The 23,484-nt window shown below is 44.3% G+C and overlaps 1 protein-coding gene across 8 annotated transcripts in view; it reads right to left on the reverse strand.

The window, feature by feature from the left end:
* Window positions 1-23,484, reverse strand: part of LOC147029952 (ADAMTS-like protein 1) — a 545,848-nt gene that overhangs the window by 501,108 nt on the left and 21,256 nt on the right. For 7 of the 8 annotated variants that reach the window (XM_085873493.1, XM_085873499.1, XM_085873494.1 and 4 more), the window contains exon 2: window positions 16,986-17,087. In XM_085873493.1, coding sequence (XP_085729619.1) covers window positions 16,986-17,017 — 32 coding nt within the window. In that variant the 5' untranslated portion in view covers window positions 17,018-17,087. Of the gene's footprint in view, window positions 1-16,972; window positions 17,088-23,484 lie in introns of those variants that run through there. The other variant, XM_085873497.1, reaches the window with a different exon arrangement.

Consider the following 23,484-nt stretch of genomic DNA (forward strand, 5'->3'; position numbering starts at 1 on the left):
TCTGCCCTGAAAATGCTCAGTGGGCAGGCACAGATACCCCAAGAAATGTGCATGTTCAGGGTGAAATAAACTATATAATGTTGTGTGTGAGCCATTTCTGTTAACGATCCTTATCCCAAGTTCTAAACTAAGTTGAAAATACTTGGAAAAGTACGGGAAAGAAAGGGCTGTGCCTCTGCACAATGAAAGGCTTGGATAACTTTCTCAGCTTGCCGAACGGGCACCTGCTCGCACTGCAAACGACCAACCATGTGGGTCATTGAAAGGTCCGAGTGAACGAGTGTATGCTGCACAACCCCCTGACGGATCTCCATCAGTGAACGGACTGTATATCGGGATTAGGTGCATCTGAACACCGATTGAAAAGACATATCTGTGGCTTGTAAATGTACACACTAAATTTAAAACTGTGATATTTACTACTAGCAGAGCCTACCAGTCGCTTAACTGACGGATCAATTAGTCATCGTATTTGCTAAAAAGTTTTGGGTGAGGAGAAGGAGAAGGAAAGGAGAACAAATTTACCCATGCAGAGAGTGCTTTAACCCCGACCCCCACCCTGTCCTGTCCTGTCCTGTCCCCGTCTTCACATCTCGCTCCCCCACCTTTGCCCTGTTGATCCTGATGTGCCTTCCTGCGAGAAATGTATCACACATGATGACAGGCTTTGACAGACCCCTCCGTTTTTGTTATTTTTTTTTCGGGGGAGAGGGGGAGGTGGGGGGGGGGGGAAAGTGAGGACGACAAATTTACCCATGCGAAGAGTGCTTTAACCTCAGCATTGCAAGGCAAAAAATGGAAATTGCAACACCTTCTGCCACCACCACCAGGTGGTGCTATACTGCACACATTTACATCGAGAATTTACACCCTGCACTGCCCCCCCCCACATCCCCGCGTGATTTACGTTTACGCCCGGACTACACCCCACACCCCCTGTGTGAGACCGTGGCCACATAGCCTATGTTACCCCGAGTTTGGAGTTCGTCACTTCAAAGATGTGGCCGTGCAAAAGAAACAAAGAAAACCACAGATATATATATATATATATATATATATATATATATATATATATATATATATATATATATATACACACACATATATATATATATATACACATATACACATATACACATATACATATATATATACATACATATACATATACATCATGTTACGGGAGCAGTGAGGGCTGTTATAAATGCAGTACATTGTTTGTTTGGTTCCGGAGCCACAAGATAAATTATACTCGACTTTTGCATATATTGCTACGAATCTGGAAGCTTACTGCACTCAACATTCAGGTCGCTATACAACAGTGATATCGGTAAGTGTGTGTTTCTAGCTCGGGTCCCGTCCATAGTCAAGTGGGAATTGCATGTTCATGCGCTGTGCAGTTATTTGAAAAATAGGATTTTTAGACCCTCGTCGAGGATCTCTAAGTCTTACTCATGTTGTTGTTCTTCATCTTCTTGTGGACTTTTTTGTTTCACAGCCTGCAGTTTTCATCGAAACTTCCTGAAACTTGGCATATACATGTAAAAAATACCCTGCGCAGACAGTAACCATCTCCGATTTTGAAAATTCCTCCTATAACAAAAGTTGTGACGTCAAAATATCTCCGCTAATGGAAATCGCCGAAAAAATTATCTCCGAAACTAGGCAAGCTTTTTGAATTCTGTTTGTGGGAATCGAACAGGGCATTAGCAGAGATGAATTGCCGCACATATGATACATCACTATGACGTCATATCAATTTTTATGACGTCATTCCTATTTTTTGACATTTGTTTCACAACCCAGAGTTGTCATCGGATCTTCGTGAAACTTGCCATGTATATGCAGAAAGCCCATGCGCAGGCAGTAACCATCTCCGATTTTGGAAATTCTTCCGAGAAAAAAAGTTGACATAATATCGCCGCTAATGGAAATCACCTATACCATTATCTCCGAAACTAGGCAAGCTGTTTTAATTTTGTTTGCGGGAATCAAGCCGGGCATTAGCACAGATAATTTATCACAAACCTGATACATCACAATGACGTCATATTCGTTTTTATGACGTCATCATTAAGAGGACGAGGATCTTAGCTCATTATCCCGCCCCCCGGCGGGAGGGAGTGGGATATTGTAATCGTCCAGGTTGTTTGTTTGTTTGTTTGTCTGTCTGTCAGCAACTTTACGTCAAGACGGCTTTCGCAAACACTATCAAATTTAATCCACAGGTGGGCAATGAACCTTGGACGACCCCATTAACTTTTGGGTCCAATTGGATCAAAATTCAAGGTCATAACTCATAACTTTGTCAAAAATGATCTGATTTACTTCAAACTAAGCTTATAGTGAACCTTATTCTATTTGTCACTTATAATCCTACCCATTCCTATAGTGAAAAATGCATATTTGTGAAGATCGGTAGGGTCCAAAGTTTTGGGGGTCATGGTCATCGGTCAAAATTACAAATTTTCCATTAAAACTAAAACATGGTTACGAAAATACAACTTTACGGGAAAACGAATGGCTCAAACACTGTCAAATTGTATCCACAGGTGAGTAATGAACCTCAGATGACCCCATTAACTTTTGGGTCCAATTAGGTCAAAGGTCAAAATCATTTTTCGCTCATAACTTCATAAAAAATGGTTTAATTGACTTCAAACTAAGACTAAAATATTCCTTATAATCAACATTCAGGTTAAGGATGTGTCAAAATTAAATTTAATCCCCAAAATAACTTTATGCCTTAAAATGGGCGGGATTTGTTGTGCCTGGCGTCACTTGTTTGAGCTTGTTTTTACATCACCTTCGCCAACAACAACACTGCTCGAGGAATTGTCCGCGCTGTTCGCGAGCTCACGAAGCATTTCGTTCTGGCCTGGCGCCAAATGAGAGAATGCGTCATTTTGCGGCCAATGGGCGACGAGCGGATCAGAGCTGGGGCGGTCCTTTGCAAGAAGGCGGAGCCGCGACACGCGGTCCGCCCAATGAGAGCAGGCCACGCATGAGCGGACCGTGCCCGAGAAGGACGACGAAAGAAAGGAGAACAAATAATTGCGCCCCGTCAGCTCGAGCGCGTGGTCTGGTTCTCGGATCGCATCGCTCGACGCTGGTCTGGTGTGCTCAACGCTGGTCTGGCCTCATCTCGTTGCTGGTCTGCGTCTGGCTGCCCTGGTCAGTCTTTTGGCGAGCGGAGCTCTGGGAATGGGTGGACGTCCAACAGCGCGCTCGCGTCCACGTAGCCAGCCCTCCTGACTCCCAGCCGAACTATCCTCCGTGGCTGGAGAGCCGAATAAAGACCATTTGGGTCCATTTCTCTTGGGTGTGCGTGCCCGTCTATAAGTAGGAATTGTTTAAGTGCCTTGTACATACTTGCATTGCGGAGTCGATTAACTCCGCCCTTACGTGCTTCCCTCGTTCCCCCGATTACTGTTAATAAATATCCCTATTGTTGAATGTTTCAGCTCATCCTCGTCCTTTCCTTCATTGGTTTAGCACGGTGCGTGATGGGCGATTAAAAAGGCCGTTGCTGCTGTAGTTGTGCATTTGGACCATCGGGACCTCGGTAGCCATCTGCTCGGGTTTCGCACGGGTCGAGCACGGAAACGGCTCGTCCCGTTCGAGCTCCGTCGAGAGTGTGAATTCCTCGGTAGCTCGCCACGTGGGCCTCAAGGTATTTTGAAGTTTGGCAAATAACCCTGTACCACGTGGTTGAATTATTGATGATTCACGGTCCTGTAAGGGACCCATACCTTCGGAGTTATCCGAGGGTAACGATCTGAATGCCAGGTGTTCGGTGGAGTCGACTCTGCTACTCCAACTAGCAGTCGTGCTCATCGCCGATACCCGGCCCACAACAATATTGCGTCCTTCCTTGCAATCATATTGAAAGAGAAGTGTCCTTCCTTGTGTGTGAGTATGCGTGTTATATCCACTGCTGCTGCTCGATTGTTCAAACAGTAAATGGTACGAATCCGACACCTCTCATCCATAAATATTTCTATATTTCTGAGAGTCCAATTCGCATTTAGAAACAGAACAATTACAGTTAACCATTTTTAACTTGCCATTCTTTCGTCTAAATGCTGCAAATTATATTTAAAAGACCATTTATATCAAAGATTTTGTGCTAGTAATGGCAGGTTAAAAGTGCTCAGTGAGCTGAACCGAATCAGTGTAAATACATACACAGCACGTGTGCAAAAGGCCTCATTTAGCATTCACACGTCATTTCAAAAGTTGCGTATTGATGGCAGATTTCGTCATCCCTTTTGACCAGAGGCCAAGGGAACTGAAGTCAAGGACAGGACTGCACCAAAAATGGCCCAGAGGATATAAAGGAGGAATTAATTATCATTAGCTTTTATTTAAATCAATGCATTTACTCATCTCTGGAAATTAGTCATCTCTGATGATATGTCTGTCAATAGGATCAGGGTCGGTCAAAAAGAAAGCATTTTCTCTGATTTATGTTCATCCCCTCCCCTTCATCCTACTCAATTCAAAACCCTCTTTGGTTTGTCACTCATTGGTTGCACCACACTCAATTAACTTTGAATGACGATGGAACTTACCAGAACCATCAGTCATGGTGAGGGAGACAGAAGTGTGTGCGTGCCATTTGGAGCAAGCGGCCAATGGGATTCAAACTTGAACCCTTTCGGACCTCGCCAGCCAGTGAGGGAGAGAAGCGAAATCATGCGGGGTCAATTTGATTACATGATCTGAAGCAGCCAAATGGTCATTCGGTAGGAGATTCAGCAAGCTATTCAGCCAAGAGAATACCGGTACTCTGGTCTACAAAGGGAGTGACATTGGCCGGTTCTCAAACTTCCCAGGTTGCGCTTCCTGCGACCACGCCCGAGCAATGAAACTCGGGCTCGTTGTGTGTGGAGAAACACCACCTTGCACATCAGAAAACTATCCTACGGCACCTCAAGCTAAGAGAAGGACTTACCCATCCACCTTGCCCCTTAAGCATGCCCAATCTTTCCTCTACATAGTTTACTTACTTGAGAGTGACAAGCCTGAGTCATAAAGATAGGCAAAATCTGAGGGAAGGGAATTGATTAAGCACATTTGTCTTTGGGATTCATTATTTATTTTGAGCTCAACTATCTTTATGACCTCTGCCACCGAAGGTGAAGGAGGTTATTTTTCACCCCTTTCTGTCTGTTTGTTTGTCTGTCTGTTTGTGTACAGGATATGTCAAAAAGTTGTGGAGGGATCTGCATGTGATTTGCATACAGGGGAAGCATGTGCCACAGCACATCGCTGTATACACTTTGTCGGTACTCCAGGGGCCTCCGTCTGACCATCCCCATCTCTTCGGGAAAGGACATTCCAGGCACCCACCCAAAGGGGCAGCCTCAGGTTAACCCGAGGAGACCGCCGTCTGGTGGACGGCACCTAAGCACCACCCGGCCACATACTACGTCGTGTGTTTTTGCGGAGTCAAATGTTGTTATGGTGACCAAAGTGCAAATTCTGCCACTAACTTCCTCGGAAAGGTAACCCAGTGCAGGTGGACGTCAGCAGATGCAGTTGGGCACCAGATATAGATGGTGTGTTGGCTCACAAGGAGCTCCTCTGTCCAATGACAGGTTTTGTTTTTAATCCTGCTGGGTGTCCCAATCCATACACCATCCTCACCAGGGAGGACCTAGTGGAGAGAGCCAGTTTAGTCGCTGACACTCGACCATGAACAGGTTAGTACAGGTTTTACATGATACCTGAAGCAAGTCACTCATCCGATCTGGCATGACCTGACGATTTGGGTTGGGTACCACCGTATCTCTGTACAGTCTTGACATTCCAGGCAGCTAATCTTCCTGCCAATGAGAAAGAGAAATTCCCATCCTCAAGCGATTCCCCAACCAAAGCCTCTGAGTAGCCAGATTACAGGCACGCACCGCTATGCCCAGCAAAGCGATGGAATGACAGTTAGGTCATGTGAGTGTAAGGTATAAGGAGAAACTTTAATGGTGTCCTTAATCACCCCTCTTCCATTTTGGATGCGGCCATCGACTCTCATCAGCTGCCAATATTAGAGGACCTTGCCCACCCTCTGACTACAATAGAGACCACCAGAGCTATCAGAGATGTCATCTGGAAAGGCCACTGGTGACGACTGTCTCCTCTCTGAGGTTTTCCAGTTTTAGCGGTGCCAACCATCACTCGACTGACCCAACTTTACAAAACCATCTGGAGTGAAGAGTCAGTACCCCAGATCCTTAAAAATGCCACAAATGGTCCCTTCTACAAGTGCAAAGGTGATAGCTCATGTGTCAACAACTATTGTGGTGTGTCCCTACTATGTATTGCTGGGAAAATACTCGCCTGCATCATTCTTAATCGCATGTCAACAGTTGTCAATAGTATCACCACAGAAAGCCAATGAAGCATTCGTGCCGGATGTGGCACGACCAATATGTTCTCTGCTCGTCAACTTCAGGAGAAAAGCAAAGAACATCATTGTGATCTATACATGGTGTTCGTCGACCTTACAAAAGCATTTGATTTGGTCAGTCGAGAAGGCATGTGGAATCCATTGTCCAAGGTCGGCAATCCCATTAAGTTGGTCAACATCATCAGATCCTTCCATGAAGGCATGTTGTTCATGTGAGGGACAGTGGATGTACTTCTGAGTAATTTCCTGTTGCCAATGCCATAAAACAAGGCTGCGTCTTAGCTCCCATATTATTTGGCATTGTGTTTTCCTCTATGCTTCACGACGCATTCAAAGATTGCACCCAGGGAGTATTGATCCAGTTTCACACTGACGGTAGCATCTTCAATTTTCAGTGTCTGAAGGAAAAGTTAAGAATCACAGAAATGTTGCTCCGTGATCTACTTTTCGCCGATGACTGCGCACTTTTGATTCATAATCTGCGCAATCAGCTCGTTGCAATGGCCTTACAATTAGCTTCAAGAAGACCAACACTAAGCTTCAGCAGAGACGAGAAGGTGTGTATACAATCTCATCCATTACCATCGATGACACGCCACTCAAACTTGTCCATAAGTTCTGCTACCTTGGAGGTGTTGTCTCTAAATGCAATAACTGACAATGAAGTAACACCAAGATCTGCATGTGTCTCATTTGGAAGGTTGACACACTGCTTCTGGCACGAATGTGGCTTTTGCCTGGACACCAAGATCAGTGTTTATCATGCCGTTATTTTGTCGACACGCCTGTATGGATGCGAATCATGGACACTCTATTATAGCTGTTTCAAACGCCTCAATAAATTCCACACACAATGCGTTCAGAAGATTCTTGGCATCACCTGGTGAGAGAGAATACCTAACACCTCAATCCTAGACCACTGTCACATCCAAGGAATGAAGTATTTCCTGATGCAAGCTCAGCTTTGCTGGTCAGGACACCTCACATGTATGGAAGACCACAGAATCCCAAGTGCTTTTCAACAGTCCACTTACATTTGGTAAACTGTCACATCGTAGACAAAAGAAGCACTATAAGGACATAAAAGTCGACACAAGTCTTGTGCCATTCCAATCATCACCTGGGAACATCAGGCCACAAACAGGTCAGCTTGGCATAACATTTGCCGCAAAGGTCTGGAGCACTTTGAATGTGGAAGACTTGCCATCGAGAGACAGTGGAGGCAAGAAAGGAAAACCGGTCAACATCAATCTATGCCAGGACCAGTCAATACCTCCGATGTTTGTGGTCAACGCTTTGGGTCCCACATTGGCCTATACAGCCATCGCACAATGCATAATGCATAATGCTTAGTGAGCACACCAACGAAGGGGGGAAGATTCGTCGAAAGCAAACACTCACACCATCATCGTATTTGTATATCAAATAGCTAGTTTATTCATGAAAAACCACTCAAAGAAAGAAGACAGCTTCACAGAAAGGAGATTTTAAAAATAAGCAATTAGCAAAGAAAAATGGAGATAGAGAGCAGAACATCACAGATAATTTTATACTGTACCTTTATGAACAACATTGGTGTAATGTACAGAGCATCTGCAATCACAAGATTACAGCGCGGCGACATCGCGCTGTTATATAATTGGCTATTCTGTCCTGTGTCTTCTGTCACACTTATTGTTGGGTGTGATGTGGGCGGAGATTGCCGAATTGTGGGCGGGGTTAATGCGGAAGAGCGACGTTTTTTGTGCTGAATCGTTTTCTGTGTGACGCCGGAAGTTGATTTTCTGGGCAGGAAGTGATAATCTTCCTGTTCTGTTAGTTGTTGACGTGCAGCGTTGTAACTCTCGTTCTTCATTGTTTTTCACCAGAAGTGTTTATAAAACGTCTTGTGGAAGTGATTTCTTCCTCTTTTTTGGTGACAGAAGTGGCTATTACAGCGCGGCGACATCGCGCTGTTATATAATTGGCTATTCTGTCCTGTATCTAATGTCACGTCTTCTGTCACACTTATAGCCGCTTACGTCCCTTTGATCTGAAGGCTATAAATATAAACTTGTCCAACGTCACAACTCTTCCCATCATGCATGCTAATTCACCATGTCGACATTGAAATTTTATAACTGCAAAATTGTTTCATCATTCTTAACCGAGACGTTTACTGCCCCCAGCCGCGCGATATCGAAGTATTCGCTTCTTGTTCTTAAAGAATTTTCAGATTTATGGAAATCAAACCATTCTGATCAGTTACTTTTTAAATACTTTGAAAATGTTTTTTTTCCAAAGTAATGTACATGTATGGGTGTGAGGTAAACAAGTACGAGGTTAATTGCAAGGAACAACAACTGGCAGTCATACTTCCTTTGAATACGCGCATCTATTGAAATAATTCAGATGCACTCAGAATGATTAGTGTTCTTCAGCATCATCCACATCACTCTCAATTCTGACAATATTTTTGCAGTCAATACATGCAGAGAGATCTGTGCATGGCACATTGTGATGTCCACAAGAGCAACTACCTTTTCCTTTGCCCTGCCACTCTTCACAACTTGTTTTCTTCCAGCTGCAGTGTGTAAGCTCAAGAATAGTACTTGGTGCAGGTGGGAGTAGGAGCTCCTGTAACATTGCCATTCCATCGATGATCCAAATGCTTCCACAAGGAATGGTTTCCATTACAGGTGCTGGCTGGACAATTGGTGTCAGGTAAATTTTACTTTGAAAACTGTGAACTTGTACCAATTTGGTGACTTACTAGAACACAAGGTGTGCCTTTCTCCTTCCTTTTCTGGCTGGCTAGAATTTGGAAATAAAGAAGATTGTGTGACTGGTTTTGCTCGTGGGTGAAGAAGGATAGGAAACCAAATTTTAGATCTATGGTGTGGGGGGGGGGGGGGGATCGTGAGAGAATAGCATCCCCTACTGGAAATAGCTTCCAGTTGAATGCTGATCTGAGAGTTGGAGGGGCTAGTGAATTCATAATTTGGAGCTGTGAAGCTGTTGGTCCCTAGAGCATGAAAAAAGGTGTAGTAGGAAAATAGGTATGAAGTTTAAATTGGGTGAAATTGAGGGTTTGGTCTGAGAGTTGGAGTTGTTTTGGGATGCAAGCACAAAGCCTTGGGAACCATGAATTGTTTATGGCATTGAATGCCACAAGGGCACAGGATATAGGACAGTTTATAGTGACCCAGATACAAGAAGGGAGGACCTCAGGTAAAGAATGTTGAACAGCACATGAAAAAGTATGCTAATCAGGCTCCTTGAGAGTGAGATAGCTCATGTAGTGCAATGGGGATACTCCAGGAGGTCCCAGAGGTTCGTTACATGAGTGGGAAAATAACCAAGTAGAGAGGTCTGAAGTGGGATCACACCTCCAAACCAACTTGATAAACAGAGTACCCAAGAAAGAAAAAGTGTGGGGAATAATGAGGACCAGGACCCAGAAACCTGAAAATAGCGAACAGCATTCTGATCAGGGGTAAAATTGCCATAAGCCCCCATTTTGTGATCTCAAAGGCAATAAAGGAAACCTCTTGAACATGAAGAAACATAAGGCAATGAAACAGTCATCTGAAAGTAATGATGTTGGGTTTAGGTTTGGTAAATGGGGTAGAAAAAATTGCAAATAGGAGTCAGAGATCAGAATAGATGATGGTGCACCACTTACTTGAAATACTGGATGGAAGACTGGGATTTAACCATCTCTGGAAGGCGGTTCCACAAACAGGAGAAAAGATTAACAAGAGGATGCAGGAGGGTACAAAGCTTTGGATTTGGGGAATTTAAGCAGGAATGTGTTGCTGAAGAGGTGTGCATCCTCGAGCTGGGGGTGGTCATGTGGCTGAGACAGAAAAAGAAACTAAAACATCATTCGGTAGAGAGTATACCTCCACCAGGCTGAATAGTTTACGTTTTGTAGCCCACTCCTCCTTCGTGAACAGCAGAAGACTGGAGGTAGCATCATTGGCTGAGGGTACGGCTGTGCGACTCATGCAATGAACCTCTTAACAGTAAACTGGTACTCATTTGGCTGGCCTCAGAAGGATGGCAGGCTGAGTCAACCCCACCTCGTGTTAATTGAACATCTGACAGGGGCTCAAACTCAGGACCCTAAGATCCCAAGCCAGCCACCACCAGGCTTGGAGCCAACCAATAGGCCAGGTCTGCATCCACACCTTCACCAAAATGTAATCAGCTTGTTCTTGTCACCTACCCAACTCATTCACCAAGTTTCATCCGAATCCGTTCATAACCGTTTGAAATATTGTGCAAAACAGCATATTATTTTTGGCCCTATCTCTCAATGGTGAAGAATCACTTTAAGAACAATCAGATCCGGATCTTCACCAAAATCGAATCAATTGGTCCACGTCACACACCAAACCTGTCCACAAAAGTTTCGTCCAACTTCGTCCATAACTTTTTGAGATATCCTGCACACAGACGGACAAACAAACAAACAGCAAACAAACAAGCAAGAAGACAATGTTACACAGAACACGATACTTGCAAAATCCATAAAACCAATTTGACCTCAAAAATAATTGGTAGTTGAATTCAATGACCAAATATGCAACGACTTTTCAAATTTCAAGTCAATCGGATGAATATTGACAATTTTAGAAATCTGGCCTATGTCCTTTTGGTCAATGCTGATCTTGAAAAGAATTGGTGGTTGAATTCTGTGATCTGATATGAAAATCGTTTTCAAATTTCATGTCAATCGGATGAAAATTGAGGATTTTAGAAATCTCACATAAGTTGTTGACCTTTGGCCGATGTTGACCTTTTGGTCTATGTTGACCTCAAAAATAATTGCCTGGTTGAATTTGGTGACTTGAAATATAAATCCTCTTCAAATTTCAATTCAATTGGATGAAAATTGAGGATTTTAGAAATACCACCTAGTTTTTGACCTTGGGCCTATGTTGACCTTTTGGTCGACGTTAACCTCAAAAATAATTGGCTGGTTTAATCCAGTGACGCAAGATATAAATCCTCTTCAAATTTCAAGTCAATCGAATGAAAATTGAGGATTTGAGAAATCTCACCTAAGTTGTTGACCTTTGGCCTATGTTGACCTTTTGACCTCAAAAACAAGAGGCTTCTTCCTTATGACAAATATGTGGTGAAGTTTCTTGGAGATCGGTTTAAAATTGCGACCTGTAAGTGACAGACAGACAGAACAAGCCGGTAGGCGGCGATGGGTCGCCGAGCATGGAAACTATAAGATAGAGAGTAAAATGGATGTCATATAGCGGATAGGGATTCACCTTTAGATTATGCATATCAAATCTCATCCAGTTCCATCAACTGGTAACTACTCGGTATCCATTTGAATGAAAAGTACCGAAAATGCGGTTTGAAATCGGAAATCCCCAAAGTTCGAGGGGGTGCTGTGGGTGAACAAAGATCTAAATCGAAAATCGGGCTTGATCGTTTGTGCACAATGTATTCCAGACTATTAGTGTGAATTTTCATGACCATCCGACCATAACCCTAGGAGGAGTAGCATTTGGCGCGAAGGCACCTCCAGCTCTCACATATTATCAATTTTTGCACTAATTGACCTTTGACCCTTGACCAAAGCAAAATCGGTCAATATGTCCTGAGGCAAAGTTGTAGTACTCATTGAGTACCATGAACCTGCAAAGTTTCATTCGTATTGATGCACTCACCTGGTCGCTAGGGGGCCTTCAATTTTCACCAATTTTCGCGCATACCCTAATTGTAGGGGGCGCTGCGGGTAAAGTATTCCATATATCACAAAAAAACGGAATATATTTTATAGAGCATCACCTGCAGATCATTCGTGCCAAATTTCATAACCCTACGTGGGATAATGGCTTTCGGAATTTATTTCGCGTGAACGGTACCGATTTTGAAGGTTTTTCGGTTGTTACTCGGGAACCAAAGCGTCCCTAGCAACCATCACAATTTCCAAAGCACTAGGTCATAAGATGTACCTACCACCCGAGTTTGGTCAAAATCCGCCCATGTTTACTACCAATTATGATGATGACAAACGAAAAAACATCCAAACAAACGGACAGAATTATTGACAATAAGGGTCACCTATTTCGGCGACCCAATATACTTGAAAAATCTTTGATTTTGCAAGTAACAAACAAACAGACCCACATGCAATAACCTTTCCTCTACTGAGGGCAATTGGTGAAATACAATATGAATAGTGAAATATTATGAATTAGATGTTTATATAAATAAATTTTTTAAATGTATTTAAATACTACAAGTGTGAAGACGACAATGGTTCACGAGTGGTATTTGACGATGTAGATTGTTTCAGAAGTCAAGGATGAGACAATGTGATAATGTTTGACCAAGTTATAAAAACGATCAACAAGATGTGGTACGAGTGACAGGTTATTCGCTGCAAAATGTCGAAAACCCGGTTTCGTTCAACAACTTTAAAAATTTGACCTTTGCATAACCTTTAAAGGTCACAAAACAATGTTGTGGACATTAAAATAAGGAAACAGGATACGTGCTATAGCTTATTGGAGTTAGTTCGTCGAAGAAGGTCGAAAAACCGGTTCGATTCCCACAACTTTGAAAATTTGACCTTTGTGAACTTTAAAGGTCAAAGGTCAAAGATTATGACCTTTGGTGCAAAACCTCCTCTGGAACATTCCAGGAACAATATAACGTCATATAGGCTATATGGCATTTCACACTCATCGGATTATCCATACTTCGATGAAATCAGCATAAAAACAAACTTGAAGGGGGCGCCACGGGCAAGGTGTTCGAGATAGAGCAAAATGGTTTGAAGACTTTAGGTAGGGAATGACCTCAAGATTATGCATAAAAAATATTGTCATCCTTGCTCTCAAAGTTTGGGCGGTCGTATGATTTTTATGTCAAAATTCAAAATTTTCTAAGTTTGTGACCTTGTGACCTTGACACGAAAATGAAAAATAGAGCTCCGTGGGGCTATGCAGGTGCCATTGGGCTAACCAAATACCGAAACCCCTGCCAGATTCAACAAATCCCTTGGAGAAGATGGATTTTTATGTCAAAATTCGCAATTTTCTAAATTCGTGACCTTGTGACGAAAATGAAAAAAAAAATTATATATATATATATATATATATATATATATATATATATATATATATATATATATATATATATATATATATATATATATATATCGAGCTCCATGGGGCTATGCAAGTGCCATTGGGCTAACCAAATACCGAAAACCCCTGCCAGATTCGACAAACCCCTCGGAGAAGATGCAAAATGAAATCGGCTACCCCCTAAAAATACAATTCACAATTTTCTAAGTTCGTGACCTTGTGACAAAAATGAAAAATCGAGCTCCGTGGGGCTATGCAGGTGCCATTGGGCGAACCAAATACTGAAACCCCTGCCAGATTCGACAAAGCCCCAGGAGAAGATGCAAATTGAAATCGGCTACCCCTATAAACACATGTTTTTTGGGCGTGGCTCTGCCCATAATGGGCGCACCACGCCCATTCTCAGGAAAACACAACTAGATCATGATATAAACCTCCCACCAAAATTTTATCGGGATCGGATCAAAACCCATGGAGCTTTGCTCGGGACAGACAGACAGACAAGCCGGTAGTCGCCTACCCAATAGAACCTGACGCAATGGGCCCGTTCGATGGGGAATGACCTGAGGATTAAGCACAAGAAAATTCATGATTCCAGCTTCAAGGCTTAATGCTGCAGATTGTTTTTTCGTTAAAATACCCCCACATTTAGAGGTTTTTCGGCCGTTGCTAGGCAACGGAAGGGTCCATAGCAACGGTTCTTTCTCACACATAACTAGGACATATCATGAACCGACCATACCAGTTTCATGTATATCTGACTCATTGTCTCTGAGATATAATGAACTTCATTTTTTTATTGTTTTCGACCAGGGTTCATTCAAAGTCTATCTTCTCCAACAGAAATGAGATCGTCATTGACCAAGTGAGGACCCTGCTGATGCAGGATTGTCGAATCACGATCACAGAACTTGCAGACGAGGCGGGCGTCAGCATTGGATCCGTACATTCCATTGTGACTGAGGATTTGGGCTTAAGGAAAATCTCAGCGAAGTTCGTGCCAAAGCTGCAAATGATCGAGCAGAAGCAACTCAGTTTGGAGATCGCACAGGACATGCTGGAGACTGTGAACAGCGATCCCAACTTCAACACATTGAACACTGGCGATGAGACCACAGTGATCCGTCATTTTGTCAAAAACGAAAATCCAACGGCGCTCACTTACACTTCCTTACTCATCGGCGGTCTGTCGGCGACCGACAGCTTCTGCAGGCGGGAAAATATTCACGCATACGGATTAGGATCGCCTACATACGTGCACCAAACCACGCCTCCCTAACTTCATTTGTTTACGCACGAAAAATTAAAGTTGGATACTTTTTGAACACGCCTCGTATATATCTATATCAATATATCTCAGCGGTGGGGTCCTCCCGGCAGAGGTGGGGTCCTCCCGGCGGAGGTGGGGTCCTCCCGGCGGAGGTGGGGTCCTCCCGGCGGCGGTGGGGTCCTCCCGGCGGCGGTGGGGTCCTCCCGGCGGCGGTGGGGTCCTCCCGGCGGCGGTGGGGACCTCCCGGCGGCGGTGGGGACCTCCCGGCGGCGGTGGGGACCTCCCGGCGGCGGTGGGGACCTCGCGGGTCTCCTGCCATAGAACCCCCTTTCACTGAGTTGGCAACAGATGGTGCAAGTTTATACTGTTGTACCTTGTGTCTGAAGGTCAGTTTGAATCTGTTTGGCAGTTGATTGAGGTGCTTTCTCCACCATTCAAACAATCCTTCGGTGCAATCTTCGATCAAGTTTTCTCTTGCGGCCATGTCCAGGGAGGTTCGCTGCAATGCCATGGGCCTTACACTTACTGATAACATTGGGTACGATGGACACAGGAACATCAAGGTCTCTGGAGATGGGCTTGTAGCCTTGAGATTATGCATGCTTGGTTCCAATCTTGTGTCTGAACCTCCTCAGACAATTCTCTGGTTTTCTTTTTTTCTCCATGCTCATTGGAGGTACACACAGTGACACAAAACAGCAGAATGACTCCTTTTCTCCATTCAAACTGGGTGAATGAGTGATTTTTATATTACAAGCACCTGCAACTCACCACGGGTGAGTTCATTTCCAAGGTAAAGGAGAATCACCTGCTTGAAATCGAATTGTTTCTAACAACTTCTAAAAGATGCCAATAATATTGTCTCGGCCATTTTAGGATTTCTATGTGGAATGAGCTCAGATTTTGTAATTTTATCAGCTTTTTTTGTTTTGCTCCACTACAAACCAAAGAAATACATATGTGGATACCAAAAGATTTTTTAAGTTCAACAATTTTCTGGAAGAAATGGTACATCATTGAATCAAAAAAGATGCATCAAAAAAGTGCAAGGGTTCCAATATTTTTGGCCATGACTGTATTTTAGTGTGCCCCAATGACCGTTGTTGCTTGGGGTTTCTGTGCATGTATGCAAAGCATTCTGGGGTGGATTATGCATTTCAAAACTCCCATATTGTTGACAGAGAACTGTTGTTTATCCTGTCCCCAATGCAGCAGGAGAAAGGATTTTGCAAGTGTGTGTGTGTGTGTGTGTGTGTGTGTGTGTGTGTGTGTGTGTGTGTGTGTGTGTGTGTGTGTGTGTGTGTGTGTGTGTGTGTGTGTGTGTGTGTGTGTGTGTGTGTGTGTGTGTGTGTTTTTCATCACGTTTAGTTTAAGCACAAAGCAGACGTGGACATACTTTGCATTTTGAGATTATTTCCAGTGTTGTTATTGTTATTCAGCAATTGTGAAAGAATGGTGCAGAGTTGGTGCTTTTTCCTTTGAACTTTCTTGTCTGGATTTGGTTCTCGAAACAACTATGACCTTTTCAATTGGTTCTTTGCAAGCAGGGTATGCATCAATGAGTAGGCCATCCCTCAGATATTCATTAAGCTTGAGGAACTGTCTGCTCACATTGGTTGGTGGATGCTAAAGAACATGCAGTGTCTTTTGATGAACATTAATTGAGTTATTGCTGGCATACTGCCCAATTCTAATATCTTGCTGTTGCCAACAGGGGGGGAGGGGGGGACTGCATAAGTGGAATAGCCACACTTGCAATCATTATGCATACCAGCAGCCATAAGCTGCACATTAATGAATCAATCAATCAATCAAATGCAAAATTTCACATGATCTGCAAAGTGATACTGTGATCGACATAAATAAATCTACACCACTGATGCTTGAGAATGCTTCGTTTGTCAGGTTCAACATCAAGCAACCCATTTCATTTTAACAGTGTAGGCGCTGACCACCACAAACCAAACTCAAAAAGCCACCCACATTACTTGTTACCCTGGTAACACCAACAACGAATTTATGACAGGTGGGATACTATCAGCTGGGACACTAGACGAATGCAAAGCTTTGAAGTGGACCTGTCTGCAGCCAAGCTCAGCATGAAAGAAATATCTCATGCTAAAGAAGGAAACTCTTACTAAAGAACAGCCCATCTTGCTTGGCTGTGGAAGAAGGAAGGAGAAAGCTCACCCCCCAAAATCACCTTGGCAGCATCCTTGTGCTCATTCCAAGCATGCCAGACTCAGTGAAGCATTGCTCAGTGCTTGGACTGGCACCACCACAGGATCGTCATGCAGCAATGTCCCTGCATGTTTCGGAATTTGTGTTGTGATGAAATTGACAGCACAGATTGAAAAACAGAAAGCTAACAAAGTATCATACACAATTTTCATTATATATTTTTTGCATTACTTATAGCTTTGTGGCATTTGGATGCAAAAACCTCAGCAATGTAGAAAATTTAAAATTTCAATGACTGATCAAAAATAATTGTGTGTGCATGTGTCTGTGTGTGTTTATATATTGTTGCGGACCCGGGGGTCGAGGCGAGAAGACCATAAGAAGGAAAACTACCTTGGGTTCACACCAGACTCTCCGGAATCGCAGGCCATCGCACATGAATAACTCCGTGACGCGTCGGGTCACCAATCGACCGTGAACGCCAATAACTCCACCACGTGACTTCGGGTCTTCCATCTAATAAATATTGTTAACCCAATGGTCACGTGATCTAATTACCGGGGGACATGCCCTCGGTATGCCTTGTTCAAACCGGATCACTTTACCGGATCAGATGCAGCCGAGCGTAACTGCCCAAGGACGTACCGGCTAGGAAACAGATCATTGGGGGATAACGTCCCGGCTAAGCTCGAATATGAACAATGGTGGACCAATGAAGGAAAAGATGAAAACGAGCTGGGAACATTTTTATACAAAGCATTTATTTACAATCAAGCGAAGAAAGGTATGTGGCATAGCAAATTGGGTGTATTTGTATGTACAGCAGGGATAGCAAGGAATTTGTGGAGTGCCACAAAAGGCAAGCAATTTGCAAAAAGCAGACAGAACAGACTTATCCCGTTATCACACACACACACACACACACACACACACACACACACACACACACACACACACACACACACACACACACACACACACACACACACACCTAAGGAAGATTAGCTAGCCAGAAAGATAAAGGGGAGATGAGGATAAACAGCCTCGCAATACCTGGCTCTGTCGGCCAACCAATGCAACCCAGTATGCTTTGGGGGAGGTAGGAGGGAGAAATACTGGTGTCTAAGGATTGAGAGTGGGAGGTGTGGTGTCGTGCAATATGGGGGGGGGGTGTGGTGTCGTGCCAGTGGAAAATGGGATTGAGAGTCAGTAATGATGCTCTTTTGTGTTTCCAAAGGGGATGAGATAGAGGGGTGGAAACAGAGAGAGGAGAGAGGATGCGTGAGGTGAAAGATTCCTAACCGAGTCGTGCATAGGTCTGCTGATATAGCGTGTACCTCCGTGGGATGCTCCGCTTGAGCATTCCCACCTCGAGAGTTGGCGCGTTATCTCCGGCTTAGTCACTTTGCATGGGGCTCGTGGCAACGTGTGCTCCGGACTGGCACTCAAAAAGAAGAACGTCTCAGTCGCACACCAACCGCGAGTGAAGAGCCAGTGAAGAGCCAGCGAAGGGCAGTGGCAATGAGGAGCCGAGATGAGCAGAGAAGAAGGTGGCAAAGAAGAGAGCGAGCAGTTCTGCAATCTGCCTTTTATAAGCCCTGGGCGAAGGGTGGGTGACGACCCAAAGGCAACACGCTGTGATCCCAATCCCACTTCTCTATTGGGCCCCAGTGGGCCTAGCAAAGCCCTGCCAGGCTCCTGGGGCCGGAAGCAGTCTCATTCGCACAGCTGGCGTGCCACGGTCCAGAGCTCCTGACTCAACATCGTGTATAAGCCGGCACCCTGGCCCCGAACATGCTCCATGTGCAGTCTGAATGCCGAATAGCTATGCACACCCGCCACCCACGCCCCCCCCCCATGAGCCAAAATGCACACCCAGGCCCCATACCAAACTCCCAAATCGCCCTTACCACTACCTCTCCTTGCCGCCCCTGTCTTGCCGTGTTCTGGCGACTGGACGAGGATCGTATCAATCCCGCATGCTTACCCGGAACATTCGCGCAAGACGCGGTTGGTGCTATTAATGTCTGTTGCTCGTCCCCGCATCACACGGTCTGAGTAAAGCCGACTCATGCAGCACGCCTTTGTTTAGTGGCAAATTGTATCAATCCAGAGGTAAGAGTGGGTGCAGGAATATTTTTCCCGTGTGCAGGAGGTGTTGTTGGTCAAAGTGGTGAAGTTTGGTGAGCGAGGGGTGAAGCAAGGTGAGATGCAGTTGGAAATTGGCACGCAGATTTGAATGCATCAATGGCACGCGATGTGTGTGCGGCACAGTGTGTAGTGTGCGCTTCGTCAGCTCCAAGCCACGGAAGACATTGTAGTGTGTTTATTACTCCTTGTATTTTGCATATTTTTTGAAATAACTGCCTGGGGATCACTGTATGTTGGGTGCCATTGCCTTTGCAGAACTGCAACTATATACATACATATATATATATATATATATATATATATATATATATATATATATATATATATATATATATTTTAATACTGAAGGACCAATTTTGTGCTCCTCCTAGTGGTCGCGTCACGTTTTTCTCGGTACTGTGACCTGGACTGAAAGAAACTTCGTACCTGAAAGAGTGCATCGCACATAGTAGCAATAATCAACCTTCGGAATCCGTCTGTGACGGGTTTCGGCTCGTATGTATTTGTCACGGTGCTGGTGGTCCAGGTGCTAATCCCTCCGACCCAAATTGGGGTGAAGGGCGGTCAAGACCGCCAGCCTGGATAGCCGAGTGGTTTTCCTTAAAAGGAGGAGGACACGTTGGTCCTCGGAGATTATAATGCGTGTGAAAGCGCTGGGGCGCAATGGTGGAGCGACGGAGGCAGAGATGGATGCACAGGGGGGGTTTATGCTCGAACCCCACAACAAACACATAGACACAGAAACTTAAATAAATGCAGGAATTTAATGACAATAGAAATATTTACAAGAAACAACAATCAGAATATAATAATACGTGAGGTAAACTGAAGTCTAAAGTCGAGGTGCCTCTCCACACAGACTGAAATACAGACAAGGGGAAACAAAATAAAAGAAAATCCTTCCTATATTCTGGCATTAGCTTGGTCTGGAGATGGTCTTTGTGGAACTTGGAATCAAGGCGCTTCATCCTGCATGTGTAGAGGCGTGCAAAATAGCACCAAAGCGCTCCCTCGCAGCGGGACAAATGTACATCAGGCAATTTATGAGCAGTATTCAACACCAAGGCTCAAAGACCCCATGCAGCTTAGAATGGCGCCGTCCGCTTCGGTGACATACACGAGGCTTTGAGGCCCATCTCATACGACAAGCTAAGAGTCGATGGCCAGCGTCTCGCTTCACCATGCGAGCCAAATCTCCTCAGCATGAATACGAGAATCGTGCCGTCGTCTTGATGGGTCAAAGGAAAGGCAGCCATAAAGCCCCGTTCTTACAGGCCTTCTCCGAGCTACGTTCTTTCTCGACCATGTGCGTCCTTCACTCCGCTCGTGTGCTCCTTCTTATCTCTCTCTGAAGTCTGCCTCCTGCGCTCTCCTCTTCTTCCTACCACTAACATCACGCCCATCAATCATCAACCTCGGGTAGGGGGGGGAGGGGGTGACTTCACCCACCGTCACCCTTGGAGGCAGGGCTTCTTGCCTACTTGGTCAGGTTATAAAAATGCAATTCTTCATGGTTTGTAACACAAGAACATAGGGAAAAGTCACAGGGGGGCAATTACATACTGGGGGAACTTATCCTTAATCCGATCTCATGACACCACACCACCCCCCCCCCCTTCCTGCCCCATGTGGTGACACGTAACACTTCAACTCACAGTTTCCCTAGTTAATTGGATCGATGTTTCCTACACGTCCACTCAATCCTAACTTTCCCATGAAATTCCTCCATCTACCCCCACAACCAGAACAGTAGGCTATATACAGCGAAATACATTTACATAAAAACAACATATGGTAAGGCAACATATATATATATATATATATATATATATACACACATACACATAAACAGTGCCCATAGAAAGTCTACACCCCCTTTCAAAATTTTCACCTTCTGTTGCCTTGCATCCTGGAATTAAATTGCATTAGATTAGACTTTTTCCACCTTTATTTACACATTGTAATCCACAAACAACTTCCAATTGAAAAATAAATTCCACAAATTTCAGATAATTAATGAAAAATGCAAACTAGAATATCTTGGTTGGATGAGTGTCCACCCCCCTGAGTCAACACTTGGTGGAAGCACCTTTGACAGCAATTACAGCTGTGAGTCTGTTGGGATAGGTCTCCATCAAATTTGCACACCTTGATTGAACGATATTTTCCCATTCCTCTGCACAGAACTGTTCAAGCTCAGTCAAGTTGCGTGGGGAGCATTGATGGACAGAAATCTTCAAGTCATGCCACAGATTTTCGACTAGATTTAGGTCAGGGTTCTAACTGGAGCACTCAAGGACGTTTATCTTTTTGTTCCTTAGTCACTACAGTGCAGCTTTGGCTGTATGCTTTGGGTCATTGTCATGCTGAAAGGTGAACTTTCGTCCCAATTTCAGCTTTCTTACAGAGGGCAGCAGGTTTTCCTCTCAGATTTTTCTGAATTTTGCTCCATCCATTTTCCCTTCCAGCCTGACAAGTGCCCCAATCCCTGTTGATGAGAAACATCCCCATTACATGATGCTGCCACCACCATGCTTCACAGTATGGATGGTGTTCTTTGGATGATGTGCTGTTTTGGGTTTGCGCTAAATTTAACATTTTGCATTTCAGCCAAAAACTTCCATCTCGGTTCCATCACACCACGAAACTTTTTGCCACATGGCTTCAGAATCCTCGGAGTGGGTTTATGCATACCTCAAATGGGGCTCAAGGTGGGCTTTTTTGAGTAATGGTATCCTTCTTGCCACCCTATCGTACAGGCCAGATTTGTGGAGTGCTTGGAATATTGTTGTCACATGCACACAATGACCAGACTTTGTCAAAAAGGCCTGTCGCTCTTTCAAAGTTACCAATGGCCTCTTGGTGGCCTCTCTGTTCAGTCTCCTCACTTTGTCATTAAGTTTGGAGGGACGGGCTAATCTAGGCAGGGTCTTGGTGGTACCATACACCTTCCACTTCTTAATGATTATCTTGATTGTGCTCCAACGGACATTCCACGTCTTTGAAATATTTTTCTACCAATCCGCTGATCTGTGCCTTTCCACAACTTTATCCCAGAGGTCTTTTGAAAGCTCCTTGGTGCTCATGATCAAGATTTTTCTGTGAAATGCACTACCCAGCAGAGGAAACCTACAGGAACAGCTGATTTTATTCTGAAATAATCAAAATCACTGCAATTTAACACAGGTGGAGGTCAATTAACTATATGATTTTGAAGGCAATTAGTTACACCTGAGCTAATTAATAATGGCTATTATAAGGGAGTGGACACATATCCAACCAAGATATTCTAGTTTTGTGCTTTTAATTAATTTTCTGAAATTTGTGGAATTTTTCACTTGGAAGTTGTGGGTTACAATGTCTAAATAAAGGTGGAAAAGGTGTGATTTAATGCAATTTAATTCCAGGCCATAAGGCAACAAAAGATGAAAATTTCGAAAGGGTGTGTAGACATTCTTTCGACACTTTTTCACATATCGAAGTCCTTAATAGATGCAGATCAGTCTCCTTAATGATCATGTATTACTGTTATTATATAATTATTATTAGCTCACCTGGACTTTCGTCCAGTGAGCTTGAGTGATCGAGCAGTGTCCGTAGGTAAATCAGTCAGTAAATACTTCAGTCATTATTGCTTGAACCAAACACACGATTTTGATTAAAAACTTGGCCACAAGCATCACATCTGATGCCCATAACGAAGGTGTATTGACCACGTCAAAATCTGCACTCATTAACAAGTTGAAATCAGGCCTAAAATGCTAAAAAATTTCTGCTCTAACCTACAGGGGGCATTGCATCAACAGCACAGCCATGCCCTCAGCCAAAAAACATGACCTGTAACCATGTATCGCTTTCATCATCATCGAGAGAGCTTCCATTCAACCAATCACATGACCAGATTCTTTCAGGACCCTTGGACTAGATTCGGCCACCTCACTGTCTGGGGTCTTCAAGCGTTTCCAAGATAACCTCGCTGGGGTCTGAAGCCACCATGCTTTTTGGCCTGCTCAACCATGCTTTGACTTGACAGGCCGCAACGATTTATTAACGATATTTTGTTTTTATTCTGTGGTGTAGTGGGCCTGCGGGTGCAGGGCGTGATGCGGGGAGCGTGGCGGAGGCGTGGAGGAGTGGTTTTGGAGTGGTCACGTGCTTGCACGGGATATAGGAGTGCGCGCCGCCTGAGGCGTGGCGGTAGCCTGTGTCGTCTGTGGAGCCTGGGTAGTCTACAGTGGTGCACATCCGGATACGCAATAAACAGAGTTACAGCAACCCTCACGACTCTGCGTACCTCACTGCACATCGGACACCACAGTTGGCGACGAGTCTGTTCGGATCGGCGTGTGCAGAGTGGTTGGGTTATTGGA

Source organism: Eptatretus burgeri, chromosome 3 (genome assembly GCF_056783735.1).
Source record: "Eptatretus burgeri isolate ZD-2024b chromosome 3, Ebu_testis_v1, whole genome shotgun sequence".
Taxonomy (NCBI): domain Eukaryota; kingdom Metazoa; phylum Chordata; class Myxini; order Myxiniformes; family Myxinidae; genus Eptatretus; species Eptatretus burgeri.